Here is a 22,685-nt window from a genome sequence, read left to right as displayed (position 1 = left end):
GTATATTTCATTCGAACAACGAATAACGAATAAATCTGCCAAATTTATAAATAACGAATAACGATTTTATTCGAGGAGGAATTATTCGTTATTTACGAATAACGATTTTATTCGAAACATGACTTTCTTCGTTGTACGAAGTTCAATGATGAGTGAATGTAGCCATATACCGAATTAATTATTTCGAGAGTTCTCCTCTGCAGCCACAATTACACGCCAATGTTTTTCGAATGAAATTTTATTCGAAGAATTTATTCGAAATGTTATTCGAATGAAATTTTATTCGAATAATGCCCAACTCTGGCTAACGTTCGTTAGAAAATGTCGACGATGCACCCGATGATTTCCAAGTCTAAAGCTAAAATCCTTTTAATCGTACACTCGGTATTATCCGTAATTACGTGAAAATTTCCATCGTTTCTTATTTTCTACGTACGTAATCTCACTTAAGACCTCGTTTCACGAACCCTTTTTACGTTTTACGTCTCCCACTCCCCGCGGTCGACCTATTATTTCCATTTCGAACAACTCCATCTCATTATTCTTCTCGTCGCGCCTAGTTTCTTTCGGTGAACGACCCCTTCCAACGAGCGAGCCTCTACTCAGAAAAAAAGAAGGGTTGTCGCGTTCCTAAAAAGAAGGGAAGAAAAATAGAGAAGAAGAGGAAAGAGGGGGAAGAGGAAACTTTCTTCCACATATATCGATAATAATCTCTGCAATGATGGCAGTTACCTTTCATTTCAGAGAAGAGCAGTTCTCTATCGCGAATAGTTTCTCGCGTGTGAGAAACTTGAATAAAGAACCACCTGTTTCCATATCGCCGCGATGTCTGCGCAGAGAACAACATTTGCCGGAGATGTAAATCACTGCTCGTGAAGCTTCAGTTCGCAATTCATCCGGAAACCGCAAAGGAACAGGAAATCGTCGCTAACGGAGAACTTCATTCGGCCGCTTTGTCACGTTTATTGTGCAAACTGTCTCTAATAAACGTTCTTCGACGTGCTGGCGTGTTTTTTTTTTTTTTTTTTACAGAAAAGCATCGTCACGGAGTTACAAATTATATCGCATATACGGGGTGTCCTCGTTTTAAAACGTCCCATGTAATTATTTCTTAAACTTGCTCGTCTCAAGTTTCAGTTTGAAATTATTTCAATCTCGGGAAACTATTCGTTTCGAAAGATGTTTCGTGTAAAAACTTATTTCGTTTCGAGGAAGAACATTTTTTGATAGTCATAAATCTTCTAGTCTACGTAGTTTCAAAATGTTTTTTCTTTTTTTCTGTTTTCTTTGACGAAACTATGTATTTTTCTTCAAAGCTAGTTTCGTAACGAATTCATCGATCTACCGAAACATCGAACAGAACGCAATTGTTCTTTAGAGACAGAGTATTGGGTTGATCAAAAAGTAATTGCGTTTTTTCCCGATAGATGGACATACATGTATATTTTAAAACGTAACTAACTTCATTACGAATCGCAGATTCACTGTGCAACTTAACAGCTAACTGTTCAAGCTTGTTTTAGAAAGAAAAATACGCGATTTCGTTAACAATTATTTTTCAATCTGATTTCTATATGAAAAATCAACAAGAAATGTTAATCCATAAAAAATTGTCTGATGTGTATGATGGAAACATGATTGAACCAAAGGTTAGCATTGGTTCACTGATTGTAAGTCAGTAAGTTATTCTTTTTAAAAAAAACTAGTAACGCGTAATGGATATAATCTACGAAAGAAAAATGAGGAGGATCAAACGTTTCGATAAGGGTGCAACGTTGCACGTTCGACGTTTCAGAGGCTAAGGTACTAGAATATTATCTTCACAGGAAATGACCTCCGAAAGGATCACTGATTTCACACTATCTCCAAATTAGTCTGTTAAGAAACGATAAGCATAAAAAAAGAAACAGAATACTGAGTTAAATACGTATTTAAGAAACGTCAAAAAATATAATTTATAATCTATATTTAACTATAAAATATAAAGTATAATCTATATAATATATAATATAAATAATATATAACTATATATAATATATAAAATATAAAATATAATCTGTGTATAATATATAAAATATAAAATATAATCTATATATATAATGTATAAAATATAAAATATAATCTATATTTAGTAATATCCTCTTATCAAGCGTATTTTTATCTTCCACGACATATTGAAATGCTTGTCTTTCCTTTTGAAGCTTTCAAGTAAGAATATAATTATAATAAGCTAGATTGCATCGAAAACGAAAAAAAAAAAAAGAAAAAAAACAATAGGGTTCCCTTCAGTTTCGAAGGTGGACAGAACGCACTTTTGGCTTTTTAACCAGAGACGGTACCTGGTGTGGGAAACGTGAACGTGGAAGTTGGAGCGGGTGAGTATTTACTCGAATTTAATCCGTGAAAAGCGATAAAAAGCGGACGGCGGGCAGGTAGCTGCTCGGTGCAACGACGATATCAGCCAGCGCGGGTACGTACTCCAATACTGTGTGGCGACTGTTGCCTCGGAATGAGGTTGACCTTGGCATTCCCGTACAGATAATAGTGGTACCTAGTTGATGGCTGCGTACGCTTCTCTCCCCTCTTTTCGATGTCGTACCCTCATTTCGCTTTTCTTGCCAGCTTGCACCCCGCGTAGCTGCCTCGCCGTCTACCGAGAAATGGAATAAATCGAATGACCACCGCCTGTTTCGCCTTCGCTCTCCCTATATTCGCGACGAGACACCACTACGCTACAGCGCGCCAGCACATTTGTTGAAAGAGACGGGGACTCGATTTGATCGACGACGACGAACCGTAAGAAGTAAGAAGTTCCTGCCGGATGGTTACTCTGTCACGAGCAACGATCAACAAAACCGGGCTTTCATTTTCTTGTTACGCTCGTGGAATATTAACAGGCGAGCACAGGGATTGACTGGCTGAGAAATGTGAAATTTCGCTGAAGAAACGAAGGTCTTTCGTACTAGGTTTAAAAATGATTGGACGTTGAGGGAATGTCTCGATTTAGTCAGAAGCTCGGAGGTGGTTGAACATATACTGGGGCTGGTGGTTAAACAGCCAAGATTGAAGAGAGAGGTCGATAGGGCTGTCGAGACCGTTAAGGAGGAGCGCCGCGACGACTCGCAGAACGCGAGTCGCGTGGAGGCGTGCGACTATGTCAGGTATGCAGCCTCGGGTCTTTTTGCAGCTTTTTTTTTTATTACCTCCTACTACCACGAGGAAGACGAACGCGCCATCGCGTCGCGTCGCGTAGCGGCCTCTCGCAAAAAGTAACATCCTTATCCTTGCTCGCGGGTTCAACCTCTGACACACGCACGGCTCTGAAAGATCTGAAATCCGACGAAATTTCACGGGACGAGTGTTTGTATCGTCGAAGCGGCAGATATGTGACAAGTGTGAATTGTACAACGATGCGAATTAGCAAGTTGCGAAAGATTTGCACGTAGAGTCTGTAGATCGTATTTGCGTAGAGAATATATTGAACAGTTTGGAGATTTTGTTGTATCAGATTAATAATTAATAATTGAATTGAATTGATTTTATTATACAACTCAATCATTGAATTAATAATTGAGTGAATTATTAATTTGTAACGTAATAATATTGAATAATTTGATTATTATTATAATAATTATTAAGTAATACGAGTAGTTGTTACATAATGTAATTATATAATATTGAGTAGTGATTATGAGATAAATTATTATATATAATACAATATTAAATATTAAATTATATTGTATATAATGTACAATATAATCAAGATTTTATTATATTAAATATTAAATTAAAGAAAGAAAGAAAAGAAAATTGAACGCTCTCTAGAGTTCCAATCAAAACGCACAGATAATACAAAATTAGTAATAAATAATAGATAATAATTTTATTTTATATATCTTTCCCGTAAAACTAAATTACCCAGTCGCAATTTTTATAACCTGTATAATATATACTATAATACCACAAATGTTTTCAACCTGTTCGTCAAAACGTTGAGGGCCAGATTGATAAAATTTCATGCGTGGAAGACGAGAAATCGGTTGACGAGTTGAACCTCAACGCGTGATCTGCATAAGCGATCGTGTTGGATCATCGTATCATCTTCGAACCACCGTTCCGTGTCTCGAAATCACCGAAGAAAGGAACGAAGGAAGGAAGGAAGGAAGGAAGGAAGGAAGGAACGGCGTCAAAGTGATTTATCCCTTCGCCGTTGGAAGCGCGCCTTAAGGTTTCGCAAAATTCACGCGGCAGCGCGAGCGACGACCGAGTGGAATCTCTTGTACATTAAATTAGCCAGGGTTGACGATTAACTCAAGATCATTTACGAGCTCTGGCTACCGCGCTTACCTTCGCTGGCCTCGTATCTCCCGTCCGGCCGCAGTTTTCCGCGGTAACTGGCGGTAATTGAATTCGAGAGCAGCCCCCCTCCCGTATTCCTAACTCGATTCTCTCTGTAAACCGGGGAAAAATACCTTGATAGCTCGTCCGCAAGAAAACTCTGCGCTTCCCTCTCTTTCTCGAATGTTAAAAAATATGTAATTTCCTCTCCTCCTTCCGCGTTCCGGGACGATCATTTAACATTCTGTAATTCCAAACTGTTTACAATTCATATTGCGACCGTTTACTTTGTCAACGATACGTTCGCGGGAGAGAAGTAACTGTTAGTAAATATTATATTCGCGAAAATTGCGTGTTTTGCAGCGTGTATGAATTTTCGATCATTTCCACCCTTTGCCCCGTGCAGATTTTCTTTCACAGTTTTGCCCATATCGACCAATTTTCAACAGTCGATTCACAGATTTTTTTAGATCATACTACGCAAATTATCCAAATTATCGTGCTGTTCTGTTTCGTTTGCTTGCAAATTCGTTACTTTTCCAGGTACGCGTGACCTGTCTTGCAATTTTACAATATTTACAGTTTACAATTCGTATTGCGAAAGTTGTATGTTGCGTTTGGATTTCTCAATTATTCCCCTTTGCAGTTCTCTTCTACAGTTTTATCGACAATCAATTTTAATAGTTGAATCAAATCCTGTGCAAATTGAGGGAAAAATTATCGTGCCGTTTTATTTCTACTTGTACACTCGTGATTACACATTTATTTCAAATACAAAACTCGGAGAATTTACAAGCCACTCCCTTACGTATTTTCTCATCTCCGTATCTTCTGAATAATAATACTTCATCAACGACGTAGATCAAGGACACTTATATTATCTGCTAATATCACGATCTCTCTCTCTAGTTTCCTGGCCTGACTTTACCGAGGGTAGAAACATCTCAAGAACGTACGGTTCCATTATTACATATGTGTGTGTGTGTGTGTGTGTGTGTGTGTATGTGTGTAAAATATAAATAGCATCGCAAGAGTTTACTCGCGAAAAAATACACCGGTGTTCACAGTGAACCAGCGCCATAACGGTCGAGGCACCCCATTGAGGAGTGGGCGCATCAATAAAACAGGCTCCCACACCTACTGTACTGTACTTAATACATTCAATTTCTCGACTCATGGCTGCATTCACGACGTCAATTACGAAATAACGCTAAACAGAGTGTCGGCCACCTTGCACGTGTAGAGCCGTGGATCTGCCGATTTAACGGTACTCACGTCGCCAACGATCGCCAATCGACCGATTGAGAGAATCGCCGCGATTTCTCGTTTCTCGACGTTGACGATGGTCAACGAGAAATCGGTACCACCTTGCTCTCCAACGAAAGAGAGAGAGACAGACAGAAGAAAAAGAAAAGAAAGGAGAAAGAAAAAAAAAGGTTAAACGAAAACGATCGAACGCTAAGCGAAGCGTTAGTTCCCGGCTCGCGAGCCGCGCGTCGATCGACCGACCGACCGATCGATCGATCGATCGATCGATCGATCGATCGATCGATCGATGACGTCGCGAGCAAAAGCGTGTCGTGCACGAAGTGGAAGGTATCAAGAGAGTAACATCCACGAGTGCAGGATCGTGTGCCGGCGGGAGGAGGTCAAAGAACGCGAATCGCAAACTCATGCGATCGGCGCGTTGCGGCGGCCTCTCTCGTGAGCGAACACCGTGAGCTCGGGTGAGCTCTGGCGAGAAGAGAAGGAGGGCCGAGCAGATGTAAGGGGCGAGCGCGACAAGGAGGAGGATAGCTGGTATTTGCCAGCTGCCGTTGAACGTGTTCAATGCCGCGGTTGGAGCAAGAAAGCGGTCGGAGAGAAGAGGTCGGTCGGTCGGCCGCTCTGCCGCCGCTCGTCGGTTCCGCGAGCTCTGGTGGGGATGGAGCCGTGTGGGCCGCCTGCTGGCTGCTGCTACTCCTGCTTCGTGTTCCTCTTTCGACTTCAGTCTCTGTCTATACGTACCGGGAGGTATTGCCATTGCTGGGCCGGCTAGCCATGCTCTAGGCTCACGACCGTTTCTACTCGCTCGAGAGGAGCACCGCGCACCACCTGGATTCGTCACTCTTTCTCGCTCTCTCTCTCTCTCTCTCTTTCTCTCTCTGTCTCAGGTACGACCGAAACTGTCACGGTTAGAGGAGGAAGTATCCTTCTTAAGTTGACAGTAGAGGCCCGCCGAGCGGAGTGAATCGCTCTAGAAAATCGAAACAACGTGCTCCGTGCTCAACAAGCTGCTCCTTCTCTCCCTCCCTTTCTCTCTCGATTCCTCGAAAACGAAAATCCCTCGGTGTTCTTGGTGTGTTTGGGAGCTTCAGTGGCTTGCTTGCGAGCGGGGAGTGTCGTCGCGTTGGGATCGTCTCTCAGCTCGTAAATCGTAACTGCGTTCGTATCGCCGCGGTATAACGGAGTCGTATCCGGCAGTGCAAAAGGAGTGGGGAGGGGAGAGGGGAGGAAAAAAAGCGCGCGGAACTCGGCAGGAAGCTCGAGCTCGTTGGTCGTGGTCGCTTCGCAACTGAAAGTCAGCGAGGAAATCCAAAGTCCAAGGAACGAGTTGGAAAAAGACGTTCAACGCGCAGAGTTCACGCGCTCTCAGAGGTATGGTTGACAGCCGACGAAGACGAAGCGAAAGGCAGCTTCGAACTCGTTAACCGGTTTCCGCGGATCGGCATGCAGAACGACACTCGGTGAACGACTCACGTACGTACGTACGCGAAGCGAAGCGGAGCGAGGCGAAGCGGAACCCTGGATGTTCACCGTGCGTGTCCCACGCGTAAAGCGATCGGACCGGTCTGCTGGATCAGAGACGGATGATCACCTGCCAACAGGGATAGTATACCTCGAAGCGGTACAAGCTGGTACTGGATAATTTCTCCAAGATCTCCGCAGCGTGCGCCTCCGAAAACGTAGCGAACGACTGCGAGAACGTGTTTGCGCGACGAAATTCTTCGAAATCAGTGAAACGAAAAGGCGAGAAATCGTCACGGCGAGAGGGGGAGATTGTTGTTCCAGCAGCCCCGAAACTGAGAGAAGGAAGAAACACGTGTGTGTGTGTGTGTGTGTGTGTGTGTGTGTCGATCGTCGAAACGTGCCTCGTTCGTGACTCTGCGAGGTATTTTTACACGGTGCGTGATTCGGATTCCAAAGGGGATACACAAGCCGATCCGAAATCCGCATCCGGTTGGTTGTTACAAGCGATCGAGTAAATTTCACGAAATACAAAGGTAAATATCGTATTTTCATCCTGTCCAGGTGAATTCCACGAAAAGCGTGCCTGTTCGTCGACGAGTGAATGAAGGTTTCACCGCGTAGCGCCGCTGTCGTATGTACAACCAACCGGTATGTACGACCGGTAGTATGCGAATTAGAAAGTGTGGTAGGTGTGCGGTGTCGTGGGCACAAGTGGGCGCCAGTTAAGTCAACCTCGAGCTACTACCTCCTCGAGGGAAACTCGTGTTTCCGATCGCCACCGTTTTCTTTCCATCCGCGGTGCGTGACCTTCGATTCGGTTGAACAACCGTTGACGAAGTATGAAACATCGCGTCCGACCGTGGCTGCTTTCCAACGACGTTCCACCGGCGAGATTGCTCCGCAAACTCGGTATGGTAAATCGATGGTTCGCCAAGTGGAATTCACGCGTGTATTTGCGCGCGACCGCCCGATCGCGTAGCGCGTACAGTGAACGAGAAGACAGATCGCGTGGCCGTGGTGTTCGTCGTTTGATCGAACGAGCTTCGAACAAAGAGGAAAAATTGGCAAAATCTGGCGAAAGCCGCCGCAAACCGTGCGCTTCGTGCCGAGCTGGAGGACGAAGAAGTGCAACGGTCGCCGTGGCATGAGGAGGTTCACACGCAGGCGCAAAACCCTGGCCGCATTCTCTGCGATTATGGGACGCCTTGGCAAAGGCTCGCAGAGCACGACGAGGCCCATCTTCAGGGTGCAGTATCGCAAACTCGTGGACGAGTACTCGCAGCAACAGGAACAGCTCAAGTTTATGCCAGCGTTACCCGACTACATGTCCTACTGCTGTTGCCGATGCGGTCACACTCAAAAACTCAAAGTAAGTTTTTACACGTGTAATACCATTCGCCGTCACCATGTATATCGTACGTGTACATACTCACGCACGTACGTATGTACGAAAAAGGTGATCGATCAGTTGTAAATCTTCCTCTAGTGATTTTGATGATTATTTAACACTTTTGCATATATGTGTGCACTTGACTTTCGTTGTCGAAAAATATCAATATAAATAAATAAGTGAAAATATTTGTTGACAACTCTATCAAAATATTCTACGTATAAATCGCTGTAATTTAAATGGTGATTGAAATGATTAGATTTACGTAATCGTGCCTCTGTTCAAACAGAACTTTGGCAAGAACAGCCGTCTGTCTTTTAAATATTTACTGCTCGTAAAACTTAGGAGATATTTCAAAGTGAATATGAAGCGATAAAAAAGAAGCATTTGATTTTTTTTTTTTTTTTTTCATTAAACAAGAACATTAGAAAATATTACGTCGTTTGCTTTTCTGATGTTCTTGTTTAATAAAAAAGAAAAAAAAGTCAAATGCTTCCTTTTTTCATCGCTTCATACTCGTTTTGAAATATCCCCTAATTTTTGCGAGCAGTGTAGTTCAAACGAAAGTCTGAGGATCAGTCGTATCGATGATACTATAATAACAAAACCTATACAATTATTTCTAACACGTATATAAAAATAATATCGCTTGCTGTCCCCCGTGACTGTCATTTCGGGAAAGTGTTCACACAGAATTCATATCATTTCCAAATACAATAAAGTTTCATAGTTCTCAGACGCGAAAAGGAATATGCGAAAAGAAAGAGAAAAGAAAATGAAATGGTCCGTTCCATTTGAACGCAATTAACGCGAGACAGACAGTGAGGCAAACCTCAGGAGGGGATAAGATCGTCCGCGCGACACTCGATAGCATCAGTTTCCAGTTTCCAGCTATATTCTTCGTAAAGAGCGGAAAGAGGCAGGTAGGAGCCGCACGCGAGTCAACTTTCACGCCAACGTTTGCGTCATTAAAATGATCCCGAGGCTTATCTTTTATCTGTACCTTTCATTTTTCGTGCCGAGTCGTGCGAGCGTTGCTCGTCGTTCGCCGCGGCTCGCCGCTGCTCGCGCCGCAAATCATCGGGAACATCTTACCAGTGTTAACCAATCGCGATTTAGTTGCGGTACCGCAACGTGACCCCGAATACGCGCCGGTGCATCTGGCAGGTAGGAATTCGAGAAACCGAGCGCCTCCATTGTTTCGCCAAATGGAGCCCAGGCTAGTGAAAATATGGCTAGTCATTTTTTGTTACTGACAGAGACACGACTCGACGCGAGTGTCTTTTTTTTCTTTTTTTTTTCTCTTTCTTTCTTTCTTTGTTGTTTCATTCGACGTGAAAACGGGGTTAGGAATTAGTCGTACACGAGTCCCGAGGTATCTTTGGTATCTTCAAAAGAGATCAAAGTACGAATCGAAAAGAATACGTAAGCGCCACAATCAGTATAATATAGTGTCGCGACGACATATGTAGGTGTAATTTGTAGATTGCAGATTGTAGTATGCGACATTTTTATATCGATAAATACCGGAGTTGGAAGTGTCGTGTCTTGTTCGAATAAAAGTTCTGTAAAACTGTAAATTTTTGATTATTTTTTTTTTTTTTAACTACGACGGGACGGAAGAAACGAGTAAGGGCAAGTAGGGGCTCACAACGAAAAATACTTCGTACAGAATACTGACTGATAAATATTCTAGAAATTTTCTTTCTGTTAATATTAATATTATTAATGTAATTATAGCTATATATTATATATTAATAATATAATTAACATTAATGTTATTAATGTAATTATAGCTATATATTATATATTAATAATATAATTAATATTAATATTACCAATTTAATTACAGTTATATATTATATTATGCTATTATAGATATTCTCTTTTAAAAAACTGTCCCGTTATTGAAATTTCGTTCTGGCAGTGTTTCTAATTTCGCGATACTCTCGCGGGATCGACCAAACAGGAAATAACGTGCAATTTAACCGACAGAGCTCTCACAATGAGAAACTCTGCGTAACTTGCACGGAGGCTCGCGCGAGGAAAGAAACGTAACAACTTGCCACTTCTCGCGCCGTTTTATACCCGGTTCAACTGGTCGACGGTGTTAAATAGATCCGCTGTCCTAGTATGTCCCGAAACGAACTGGTTTAACCAAACATGGGAGGAGGAGAGAAGGCTCCAAAGAAAATCTAAGAAACCGTAGATCCCTTCGAGAACGAACACGATCCGAACACGAGCTGAGAAAGTCCCAGAGTGGGAGAGGTTGGAATCCTAAGCCGAACGAATACATATCTAAACTGAGGCAGGAATTTGTTAAAAGGGGAATGGAGAGAAAGAGGAAACTGGGAAACTGTGCTATCTGAGGTTGAGGTATTTTCAAAAAGGGACGCGTTAATGTCGCTTCGAAGGGACGTACTCGATAACTTGTAGGGGGCGCTCCGGTGCTCGGAACATTCCACGCGTGCCGCTGGAATTATCGAGTGATTTTTTTTTATCGTATTCGACAAACTATGTTGCCCAACGAGCCACGCGATAAATTTGAAAAAATTCTCCAAAGCAGATGCGTATGTCCTTACGACGATACATTGCTCAAATCCTCGAAAACCGATTTTTTGGCTCTCTAATGACTTCGTTCTAGCAACGTCACTTTGCCCAATTAACCACTTGCGCTGGCAACCGATTGCGGACCGTAACGAGTGACCAAACCGTATACAACAATTCGTCGCTTTCCTTTTCAACTCGTCGGTATGATATCATTGGATAGAAATTATATTGAGAAATAACAAATTTATTATTTGCTTTGCCTATTTTGTTTTATTTAAATATGTTATAACATAACCTATATTATACCTAATATAATTTATGTCCTAGTTAAATACATTGACATTTAGCGTGTTTATTATATTACAGATTAAAGCTGTATTGACTTTTAAATAAAATAAAATTTTCTACAGTGTCAGAAAACGACATTATTATAGGTAATCTTAACTAGTTGCGCTGGCAACCGATTGCGGACCATAACGAGTGACCAAACCGTATACAATAATTCGTCGCTTTCTTTTTGAACTCGTAGATATGGCATCACTGGATAGAAATTATTGAGAAGTAATAAATTTATCATTTACTTTGCCTATTTTGTTTTACTTAATTATATAATTTTACTTATTATAACATGTTATGCAATAATATATATGTTGTAACATAACCTATGTTATGCCTGATATAACTTATATTCTAGTTAAATACATTGACATTTAGTGTGTTTATTGTTAAATTATATTACAGATTATAGATGTATTAACTTTTCAATAAAATAAAATTTTCTACAGTGTCAGAAAACGACATTATTATAAGTATCCTTAACCACTTGCGCTGACAACCGATTACGGACTATAACGAGTGACCAAACCGTATACATTTCGTCGCTTTCTTTTCGAACTCGTCGGTATGATATCACTGGATAGAAATTATTGATAAGTAATAAATTTATTATTCGTTTTGCCTGTGTTATACTTGAATATACTTAAAATATGAGAAAATATTGCAATTTTGGGGCAAAAAATTCTCCACGTGCGTGGCTCGTCATTCCAGCGCAAGAGGTTAAGCGAACATTTTGTTGTGACACTGTGTAAAACACCGAAAAGTCTACAAACGTGGACAAAGTTGCAAATCGATTTGCCGGGATCTAGGAGAGTCCACCGATCGTACGAATGCATGCAGAAGCCTTCGAACGGCCTAACCTTAGCGATATTACCATCGCAGAAGAGGCGGGAGAGGGAAAGAGAAAGTGAGAGAGAGAGAGAGAGAGAGAGAGAGAGAAAAGAGAAAGAGAGAGAGAGAAGAGAGGGTATAAGCCGTGGGATCGGACAGGCACATTCCTCAGGACCGTACTTATAGCTGCTCGTGGCATCGGATACCTCGTGCTTGCTGCCTCTTGTCTCTTTGCCGACAGTCTCTGCATAATACTGATATTTCAGCAGCTTCCCCTTTTCCTCTTTTAAAACGCCCGTCGTTTTATAAGGTGAATCGAAATCGCGGGAAATTTCCGAATTCCGAAATTTCGAATTACTTACGGTAATGAAATTATTATACTTATTGGTTTACGTTGACGATCTTCGAATGTAGGTAGGTGTACAATCAACGATCCTTTCTTAGTTAGAAAAATGTTGGACTTCGAGGAGAACATGAGTTCATTTCGTCCAAGTGTTTGTTTTTACATATACATACATATATGAGAATCGGCGACTGAACGATCGCGTTTCTCCATTTTCACAAACGTTTGTAGTATTTGCAGAGAAAAATGAGAAAATTTCGAGAAAACTTATTAATTTATGTTAACAATCTCTCCATCGTTCGCGTTTCGGAATTTTAGAAAAATGTTGGGTCTCAAGACACGAGTTTATTTCGTTCTTATGTACACGAGAATCGCGCCTCTGCATTTATACAAGTATTTGTAACAAAGGGCAAGAGTACTCGTGAACCTTGTCATGGTTTTTGTTCCCTAATTAAGCAATCTAATCTATCGTTTGTCGGGGTTCTGTTTGGGTGACCATGTGATTCACGAAGAGCGGGTAGTCACCGGACAAAAATACAAAGAAACCTGTCAAGTATATTTGTGAGATTTGATGACAATACAAAATGTAAAACTATGCACGTTTAACATATAGGGTGGACCAAAAGTTTCTTCCCACTTTTTTTTTTCTTTTTTGATAAAACATCAAAATATAAAAAAAAAACTAATTTTATTAATTTCAAATTAAATTTAAGTTCAAGCATGTTTTAAAAATTATTTATTTTCTAATGAAATTACTTACTACTAGATTTATTTTAGTAGGATGTGTGTTTCTGGCTCACCATTTATACATTAAATGACATACAAGGGCGAATCATTCGTGTCAGAAAATTAACGTCTAGGAGATTAACATAAATTAATCGTGCAAATAATAATACGTTAATTCCCTCGGAACTGCGTGAGGAGAGGGGGAGATTCGTGAAATCCACATGCGTAAGAAACGAAAAGTATAAAATATGAATAGGAAAGTAACGTTGTTGAAGCACTTATCACCACTTTCCACGTAAATCGTCTTCAATCCTTTTTTAGCTCCGCCCTTTAAAGTCGTGCTCACAGACCAGACACATTTATCGTGATGCATTCGCTCTACTTCCTCCCCGTGACACGTCGCGTCGTGTGTATCGTTCCCACACTACCGACCAGCACAATTTAGATAAACCACCCGTGGTGGAAAGATTAAAAGGTTAGCCGGAAAATAGAGTACGTTAATTGCCACGCCACTTGAACCACACGACCTTACCAGAAGCAACAAACCGGCCGGGGACCTAACTTAAGGACCTTCCCCCCTCCATTCCTCCCGAAAAAAGAAGAACTTTTTTGTAAAAAAGCATCGAACTGAATGTTTGAAACTCTTGACAATCTCATTTGTTTGATACTACCATACTGTCCTAGTCTAGTAGCAAATGAATCATGTTTGCGACAAAATGCAAATAATTTCTGCATTTGAAAGCGACCACTTGGAACCGACCACGTTTCCATTGTTTGATCTCCACATGATTTTCTTGCCGGGAACAACAAACCAGCTTTATTTGAGGAAGTTACTTTGAATGGTTGCTGAATAAGGAAAATTAATTTAAGGAGAATTTTGGAGATAAAATTACAAAATTTTAGAAACAAAATTAACTGCGTTAAAAAAGTAATACATTCATTTTATGTTGTCATATGTTGTCTGTGATTGCCAAAGGTTTGAACTAGATACATCGCCGTGTAGTTTTAAACAGAGACCGAATCAGTATTACGGATACCGGTAAAATACTGGTGTTTTTAGGTTACTATTCGATTACGTTTGATGAAACCGAAATGATGCGAATACCGATATAATGCTATCAAAACGATGTTAGGTCGATAAATGTATTTCGGTATAATACCGGTAAATAAAATATTAATACATTAGAAAAGGAAAAGGAGACAATGATTAAATGTTTTCGTAAAGCTGCCGATAGTAAATTTGATGACGCTTATACACGTATCCTTTATTATTTCTAATACTAATTCATCGTTGTATCTCCATACAATATCAGCCACGATACTCTTACTTCATTTTAAAAGATGACCGACTTCTCGATACGTTTTTCTTTTTTGAAAAATGACTAATTGTCGTACGTCGATAAATCGAAAGAGAAGTTAAAACGATTAATCGTAGAATGGAAGAATATTCCGCTAAATTACTTAAAAGAAATTGGAAGTGGAAATATGCCTAAGCGTCTGCGATATATTATTGAAGTTAAGGGTTATCTAAAATATTAATTATTGTTTATGTTGACAATTTTCAGGTTCAAATATTGTAGTTCCTCAAATGTCAGAATATTTTTGCCACGCTATATTTTGACATAGTTCAGTTTATTGTTTGATATTAAGAAAAGTATGTGCAATAAATAAATAAAATTTATGTTACTATAAACTATAATGAATGTTCTGTTATATTATTAAAAAATTAATCCAAATTTACTATTATAAACAATCGAAATTCACAACAATATTTTTAATAGCATGATGTCTGAATATTAACAAGAGTCACTGTACGTAGAAAATGAAAAATATGTTTTCGTCAGTAAAGCGGTACCGTACCGGTATATATTTCGGTATTTTTACCGGTGGACATCAAATATCGATAAAATACGTATGAAAATTCTCGTATGACCGTCTTATACCGATATTAAAACCGATTTCCCAAATAGCGGTTATATTACGATAACATGGGAGCAAATACCGATATAATACCTAAACTTTACAATATTTCGGCTTCAGTCTCTGGTTTTAAATTTTTTTTTTAAATCGAAGTCGATTTTTAAAATGTCACGTTTTTAAAAAGAATGACAGCTATCTGAAGCGTGTAATTTTCGTCGTGAATTTTCAACTCTTTTTTTTTTGATGAAAAAAGAAAAAAAAAAGCAACACAGTCTTGTAATATCGAGAATATTACCACAAATTTTTATTCAAATATCATTCGATAGTTTTTTTAAAACCGATTTTTAAAGTATGAATTTATCTGTCGCCGTTAGATATATTCTAAATTACAGAAACTGCAAGTTAATTATTTCCCACAGTATTCTATAGCATCACTCTAGAAGTAATAGTAATAACAGAATCAGAACTAGAGTCTGGTAATGACAGAATATACAATTTTTGAAACATCGATTTTTCTGACTTTGTTAAATTATGCAACCCCTTTGAGAATCTTGCCAAACAAACTTTCTTACAAAAAAATTTGTTTTCCGAATAACTTTGCAGTATTGATATTAAAAGTTTCTGCCCACCTATTTTATTTTTAATAAAACATCGAAACATAAGAAAGAAACTAATGTTATTAATTTTAAATTAAAATTTTATCACAGTAGGTAATGATTTTTGGCCCGCCCTGTACCATCGACATCCACGCTATCCTAATCCAGTAGCAAATGAACACGTTCGCTACGAAATGCAAATAATTTCACGGAATCGCACGGGGAATTCTTCCAATTCCAATCTCATCTCGCCGTTCCTGCAATTACGTAACAATGACGATTCGATGAAATGTTAGTAGGTCTCCTCACCCGACGCTTCACCCTGAGATTCACGCGAGAGCGATGGCAAACGAATCTCTGGCATAGTTTCGTTCCTACTCACGTGAGAAGGTATAATCGATGCCCCGGCGTGAAGAACGACCTCGATTTTCTTATTACCCGATGCTGGAGAGCGAAGCGAGCAGAATGTTGCATTGATATTCTAACAAGACAAGCAGAAATCATACGTCGACCAATTTACGTTGTATGTAAGAAGAAACTCTGCTGCTTTTTTATGTCTGAAACTTTTAAATTAATTCTGTACAACTTATTCTCCTTCTCAACCTGTTTAAGAAACTTCAATATACGTATTGGGTGCGAGGGAAAGTTCTGTCGTTTTCTGCAATATCAACTTTCTGATTGTGAGTTTTTTTCTGGTGGATGGTGATAGCTATCGAAACAAGATGTTATCCTATTGTATTAAGCAGTAGAAATTATTCCGCTGAATTATGAACTATTTTTTTTGTTCTTATCAGTGTGCGATTCAAATTAAGAAAAAACGCCTGTCTTTGTTGAATCAAAAGGTAGTAATTGTCCACCATGATAGTACTAGGCCACATGTGGCAAAACAAACCGTGAAAAAAATTAAAGAAGTTGGGTGAGAAATTCTTTAGATATAGCCCCAAGTAACTACCATTTTTTCCGCAACATACAAAATTTTCTTAATGGAAACAAATTCGTCAGTTTCGAGGAGATCTAAATGGCTATTGACTGGCTTCGCATCAAAAAACGAGACATTCTCCACTGGAGGAATAAATAAGAACGTTAGAAGAGGATATCCAACGAAGAAAATACATAACAGATCAATTTATATGTAAAAGACAAAAAAAAAAAAAAAAGAAAAAGAAAATAAATTGGAACCCCTTGCGCTGGCAACTGATTCACGGGTAACGAGTGACCAAATAGTACAACAATTCGTTGCTGTCCTTTTAAACTCGTCGGAGTAATATCACTGGATAGAAATTAATGAGTAGTAGTAAATTTTTTATTTATTCTGCTGGGTTATATTTAAATCTATTTAAAGCTGAGAAAATATTGCAATTTTTGAGCAAAAAAATTCTCAACACGTGCACGCCATTCCAGCGCAAGAGGTTTCCAAAAGAAAACGACAGAACTTTCAATTGTTCGCAATAAAAAAAATATCAAAAGCAGATCGGTATCGTACGTGGAATTGCTACGGATAGACCCTCATGTGAGTTTCACCGATGCAGCACTCGAGAGCATCTCGAGACAACGCGAAACGTCTTTCGCCGATGTTTCGGCACAAAGGATGCGTCGAACGACGTTGTCAAGAGTTATTTTTGTGGAAAGACGGTTCGTCACACTCGTTGAACAGCCCTCCAGGTTGGGACCTATTGAAACGACAACCTGGTCACCCTCGCTCGCTCTCGTCGACAATAGGAAACGCGAGTTTGATCTCGCTCGCGTCGGTGCGCTGCGGCGGCGTGCCTGCGGACAAAACCGCCCCTCCCCCCCTAACCAAAGTCTTTTAACGAGCCCTTAAAAAGGTAGGATTCAAATTCGATCGAGGCCTCTCGGCGGAGTCGACAATCGCCTAGTGAATCCTCCAGGTGGATTCAACTAACTCGTCTCGCCTCCTTCTTGACAATAATATATGGATCCGTGCGCGATACTCCTGTTTTCTTCCTTGCTTGCTTGCTTGCGAGTACCGAAATGTAGTTATTTTCAGGTTAAGAGAGGAATGTCACATGTACGTTCGTGGATTTTGAGACAGACAGAGAGGGAGAAAGAGAGAGAGAGAGAGAGAGAGAGAGAGAGAGAGAGAAAGGACGGCGTGCAAGAGATGGATAAAGAAAAAAGGAGAGAAAAAGGTGAGGGAGGGAGGGAGATCGCTTCCAGGTCGCAGACGTTACGGAATTCCTCTCGACATCAATAGAGCATCGTGCACAAAGGGTGGGCCATTATTGTCGGGGCACTTCATAGGAGTTCCAGGTACAATATGAACTCTCGAGCCTTGGTGGAGGCATAAGTTACACCTGGTAGCTCCTCAATAACACATTACCTCCCCGGCAAAGAACGTAGTAATGGCTTCGGTCGTGGATTCGTCGTACCACTCGAACTTGCTCGTTCATTCTCCCTCTCGCCGTTTTGTTGGAGCACTGAAAGCATCTTTTTGTGGTATTTTCCTTCGCTTAGAAGCTCCTTGCCAACTATGAGAAACCCATGAGAATATAATTGGCACCGGGGCTATGGATATTCCCTCCCTTCTACACCTTTGGTCGCCACGAACGAGCTCCTTCCCTGTTTCTACGCCGATAAATAAACCGATTGTTGTTCCATTACAGCGGGATGTGTCGTCCCTTGGACACCGATTCTTCATACTGATTTAACAATAGGACGTCGATTATCTGAAACGTCGATCGTTCAGATTTCGATTATCTAAATACAGATTAATTCAAGCGATATTTTGGAACGCGTATCTTTGCCTCGAATGTCTCTAAGCGAAAGAACTGTTCTACTTTGCTTACCAAAAGAGAAAGAGTGGTGCTGGAGTTGAAAAATTAATTAAATATTACCGTAGGTTTTAAAAAAAAAACAGCGAAAATACATATGTAATTTAGTCAAAATGTACAATTAGCTATGCACGTCAGAAATATTATTAGAATTTGAAAATAACTTGGATAATAAGAGAAATTTTCGTCCGTGTAGAAGCTTGAAAATAGCAAACGACGATAACTAGATCAAACTGTGTATAAATGGATCGTGATCATTAATTTAAGAGGAAGCTTCACCAGAGATGTTGAAAGAGATGATGAAAATATTATAGCACCTACTGATTGTTAGACGCGTGATTCTTTTGCGTGATAAAAACTACTTTGATTTCTAGTCGATTTGTGACATTTCGATCACAGATTTGATCCCTCCGGAATTTGTCAAATCCAACATTTAAAATTCCCGCTGTGGAGAATAACCCCGAAAATCGGAAATTATTTGTTTTTACGTGCACTCTGTGCTTTTCCTCGCGAGAAAAAAAGGAAAAAAAGAAATAAATTAAAGCGGACATACCGCGTGTTTTATGCATTGTTACGATTTCCATTTTCCACGTGCATATTTCACGCGCATTCTTTCCATATTCATGTTGAAGGAAAGCCAGTACTTTTTTTTTTTTTTTTTTTGCGAAACGCAAGAATCCGGAGAGTACAGAGTGGAAACCCCCCAGATAGCTGCACAACACACTGGCCACGTTATTAAAGTTCATGGAAGTAGGTCGACCCGGTAAATCAAGCAGAAACGGCGCACACCGGCGGTCTCCGTCCATCAGTATACGCGAGAGACTCTCGTCCTCTACGCGATACTGCAGTTTTCCACACTTTGGTGCTGCTTTTTCAAAACACGGAGGAGCGCAGAAGACGCTTGAAGTTTTCAGGATTCTCGAGAGTGACGCGACAACGGCCGTAGCTTCCGTCCACTCGGGACACTTGCACGCTGTGCAAACACAGTGCACACCTTTAAATGCAGTACACACGACCCTCTGTGTGCACATCGCACCAGCACGTTTATCCACTTTGCTTCTTTCGAGTGAACAACCGCTTTCCAGTATTGTCTTACAGACTGTTCCGACAAGGAGAGGTAACGTGCGCCGCCATTGCATCTATCTATTGCTATCGTTTCCAAACACGTATACAAACTAGACTATCCATCCACTAAATAATAGTGGATGGATAGTAATAAACTAGACTATCCATCCACCACGTGGTTATGCATATACACGCCTATTCTGTCGAAATCATTTTTGCAGGAAGAATTGTTTCCTGACAAAATTCAACAAATGTTGTAATTGGTGTAAGTGTCGATAACAGAAGTAAACCTAAACTAACCTAAGTTAATAAATCATCACAGCGGAAATTCGATCGAGTTGTTGTTTCATTATTGAAGAAGATATTTTGAAGAGAAAAAGAAAAAAGGAAGGGAAGAAACTGGTTGACTGTTTCGCGACAAAATTCAACAAATGTTGGTATAAGTACCGATAATATAAGTAAACCTAACCTAAATCGTCACAACGGGAATACGATCGAGTCGTTGTTTCGTTACTGAGGAAGATATTTTGAAGAGAGAAAGAAAAAAGGAAGGAAAGAAACTGGTTGACTGTTTCGCGACAAAATTCAACAAATGTTGGAATAAGTACTGATAATATAAGTAAACCTAACCTAAATCGTCACAGCGGGAATACGATCGAGTCGTTGTTTCGTTACTGAGGAAGATATTTTGAAGAGAGAAAGAAAAAAGGAAGGGAAGAAACTGGTTGACTATTTCCCAACAAAATTCAACAAATGTTGGTATAAGTACCGATAATATAACTAAACCTAACCTAAATCGTTACAGCGAAAATACGATCGAGTCGTTGTTTCGTTACTGAGGAAAATATTTTGAAGAGAGAAGGAAAAAAGGAAGGAAAGAAACTGGTTGACTGTTTCGCGACAAAATTCAACAAATGTTGGTATAAGTACCGATAATATAAGTAAACCTAACCTAAATCGTCACAGCGGGAATACGATCGAATCGTTGTTTCGTTACTGAGAAAAATATTTTGAAGAGAGAAGGAAAAAAGGAAGGGAAGAAACTGGTTGACTGTTTCGCGACAGAATTCAACAAATGTTGGTATAAGTACCGATAATATAACTAAACCTAACCTAAATCGTTACAGCGAAAATACGATCGAATCGTTGTTTCGTTACTGAGCAAAATATTTTGAAGAGAGAAAGAAAAAAGGAAGGGAAGAAACTGGTTGACTGTTTCGCGACAGAATTCAACAAATGTTGGAATAAGTACCGATAATATAAGTAAACCTAACCTAAATCGTCACAGCGGGAATACGATCGAATCGTTGTTTCGTTACTGAGGAAAATATTTTAGAGAGAGAAGGAAATAAGGATAGAAGAAACTGGTCGACTGTTTCCTTTAGCCTCGAGTAGAGACACGGTCTTCCTCTGTTAGGCAGACCGTAATGTCGAATAAACTCTCGAGCGGAGCATCAAGTGACTTCAGGCCCTCGTATATCCTTACGCGTCCCTTGCATGAAGACATTCCACGTGCACGCTTCAACCTTCCGGCAGTTTAAGTTTGCTATTCCCCCCCGGTAACCGCTGTGTCCGCACTCGACAAAAGATTTCAAGTAGATAACAAACTTACGGCACGTTAACGGAGCGTGATATGTAATTTGTAACGTGAAGGGAAATTTTCCCCGTCAGCAGCCTGCTTAAATATTTCGTGTGCCCTACTTTAGCGCACCGTGTAGGTAACACGAATAGTTCAATATTCAAGTATACAGGGTGTATCGCATAACTTTAAATTGTGTGTCTAACAAAGAATTGTTTAATGCAAAAGTTTGTATGGTTTCAAGGGGTTTCGAAATTTCCAAGGTCATCTTTATTTTCTTTGTTTTTTTTAATTGATATATATACTTTTCATCATATACTTTTTTCATCATATATCGAAAGAATATTAACCCGTTGCATTCCCCGATATTTAAATTTAGCTAACGGTTATAATTAATAGAAGTATGGTGTTGTACGATACAATATAATATAACACAACGACGATAAAATTTTCAAAAGAAGGATAGAGGCAGTCGTGAGTTAGTTGACACTTATTATCGTTGAATACAATCATCGAATTATTATTCGAATAATTCCAGAAAAAAGTCACATGAATTTTTTAACAATCGGTGGATGCAGGAAATCGGTCACCGGATGCTGATTAAATTCCATTCCATTTCGCGCGATTTGCGACTAACGCGGAAGATCGTTGAAAATATACCTCGCAGCGAGATGACATCGCGGTAGGATGACGCGGCTGAAATGCAACATTCTTCTGGACTTTTCAGCCATTTTGTCACGCTTCTTTCCCCCTTTCCAGCAAAGAGTTTATAACGTTCTCCCTTTGACGATGCCAGTGCGTGTTCCCTCTGTGTGCATAACGCACCATTACGCTTATCCACTTTACTCGAGCGCACTTCCGGTTTTGTCCCGCGGTTTTCTCTCCACTCAAAGTCACGGTAATAACAATTATTCATACTGACGGTGCCGCGTCTGCGCGGCAGTTTTTCACATTTTTCCTAATAAACATCAACAGACAAAAAAACACTCAGGCACAAAGAATAGAAAAGAAAGAAGTCAAAAATTCCACTGCATCCACTGAGGATTCTTCTTTGACCAAACCTTCTTCCGAGACCAAACAGTTTCGTTCTAGAAATCTTGTTCTACAAATTCGTATACGTATAATTTCTTTTGACAAACGTTTTCCATTTTCCATTTGTTAAAGGTTCCAAGTTATTCTTGAATTCACGCGTGAGAACTGGGATGATTCACTGAACGCGAAACAAATTTTAAAAGATCGTTCGATGTTTTCGAAACGGGCAATAGTGAGAGAGGAGAGCAAGAAAAATTTCACGAGATGTTTTCGGTCAGATTTAATTAACATACGAATGGTAAAGGGAGGGGTGGGGCGACAAGAAAAGGGGGCTTAATTTCGTCAGTTATGAGCACTAATGAAACTGTAGTTTGTGTTTCGACGTCACGCCATTGTTTCCGAGTTGCCGGTACGGCCTGAGGCCACTAAAAAGGGCCAAGGTAGGCCCATTGTCCTG

At 40.0% G+C, this 22,685-nt stretch overlaps 1 protein-coding gene across 2 annotated transcripts in view; it reads left to right on the top strand.

Annotated features, from left to right (window-relative positions):
- LOC122529595 (tensin-1-like) overlaps nt 1–22,685 on the top strand; it is a 67,542-nt gene that overhangs the window by 20,106 nt on the left and 24,751 nt on the right. Inside the window, exon 1 of one of the 2 annotated variants that reach the window (XM_043655874.1) lies at nt 6,321–8,437. The exons of the other annotated variant lie outside the window; for it this stretch is intronic. Coding sequence (XP_043511809.1) covers nt 8,213–8,437 — 225 coding nt within the window. The 5' untranslated portion in view covers nt 6,321–8,212. Of the gene's footprint in view, nt 1–6,320; nt 8,438–22,685 lie in introns of those variants that run through there. 2 annotated transcript variants of the gene reach the window in all.

The sequence above is a fragment of the Frieseomelitta varia genome, unplaced genomic scaffold, assembly GCF_011392965.1.
Source record: "Frieseomelitta varia isolate USP_RPSP 00005682 unplaced genomic scaffold, Fvar_1.2 scaffold_298, whole genome shotgun sequence".
In the NCBI taxonomy this organism is placed as follows: Eukaryota; Metazoa; Arthropoda; class Insecta; order Hymenoptera; family Apidae; genus Frieseomelitta; species Frieseomelitta varia.
Note: the sequence above shows the minus strand (reverse complement) of the source record. Positions and strands in the feature narration are given on the sequence as shown.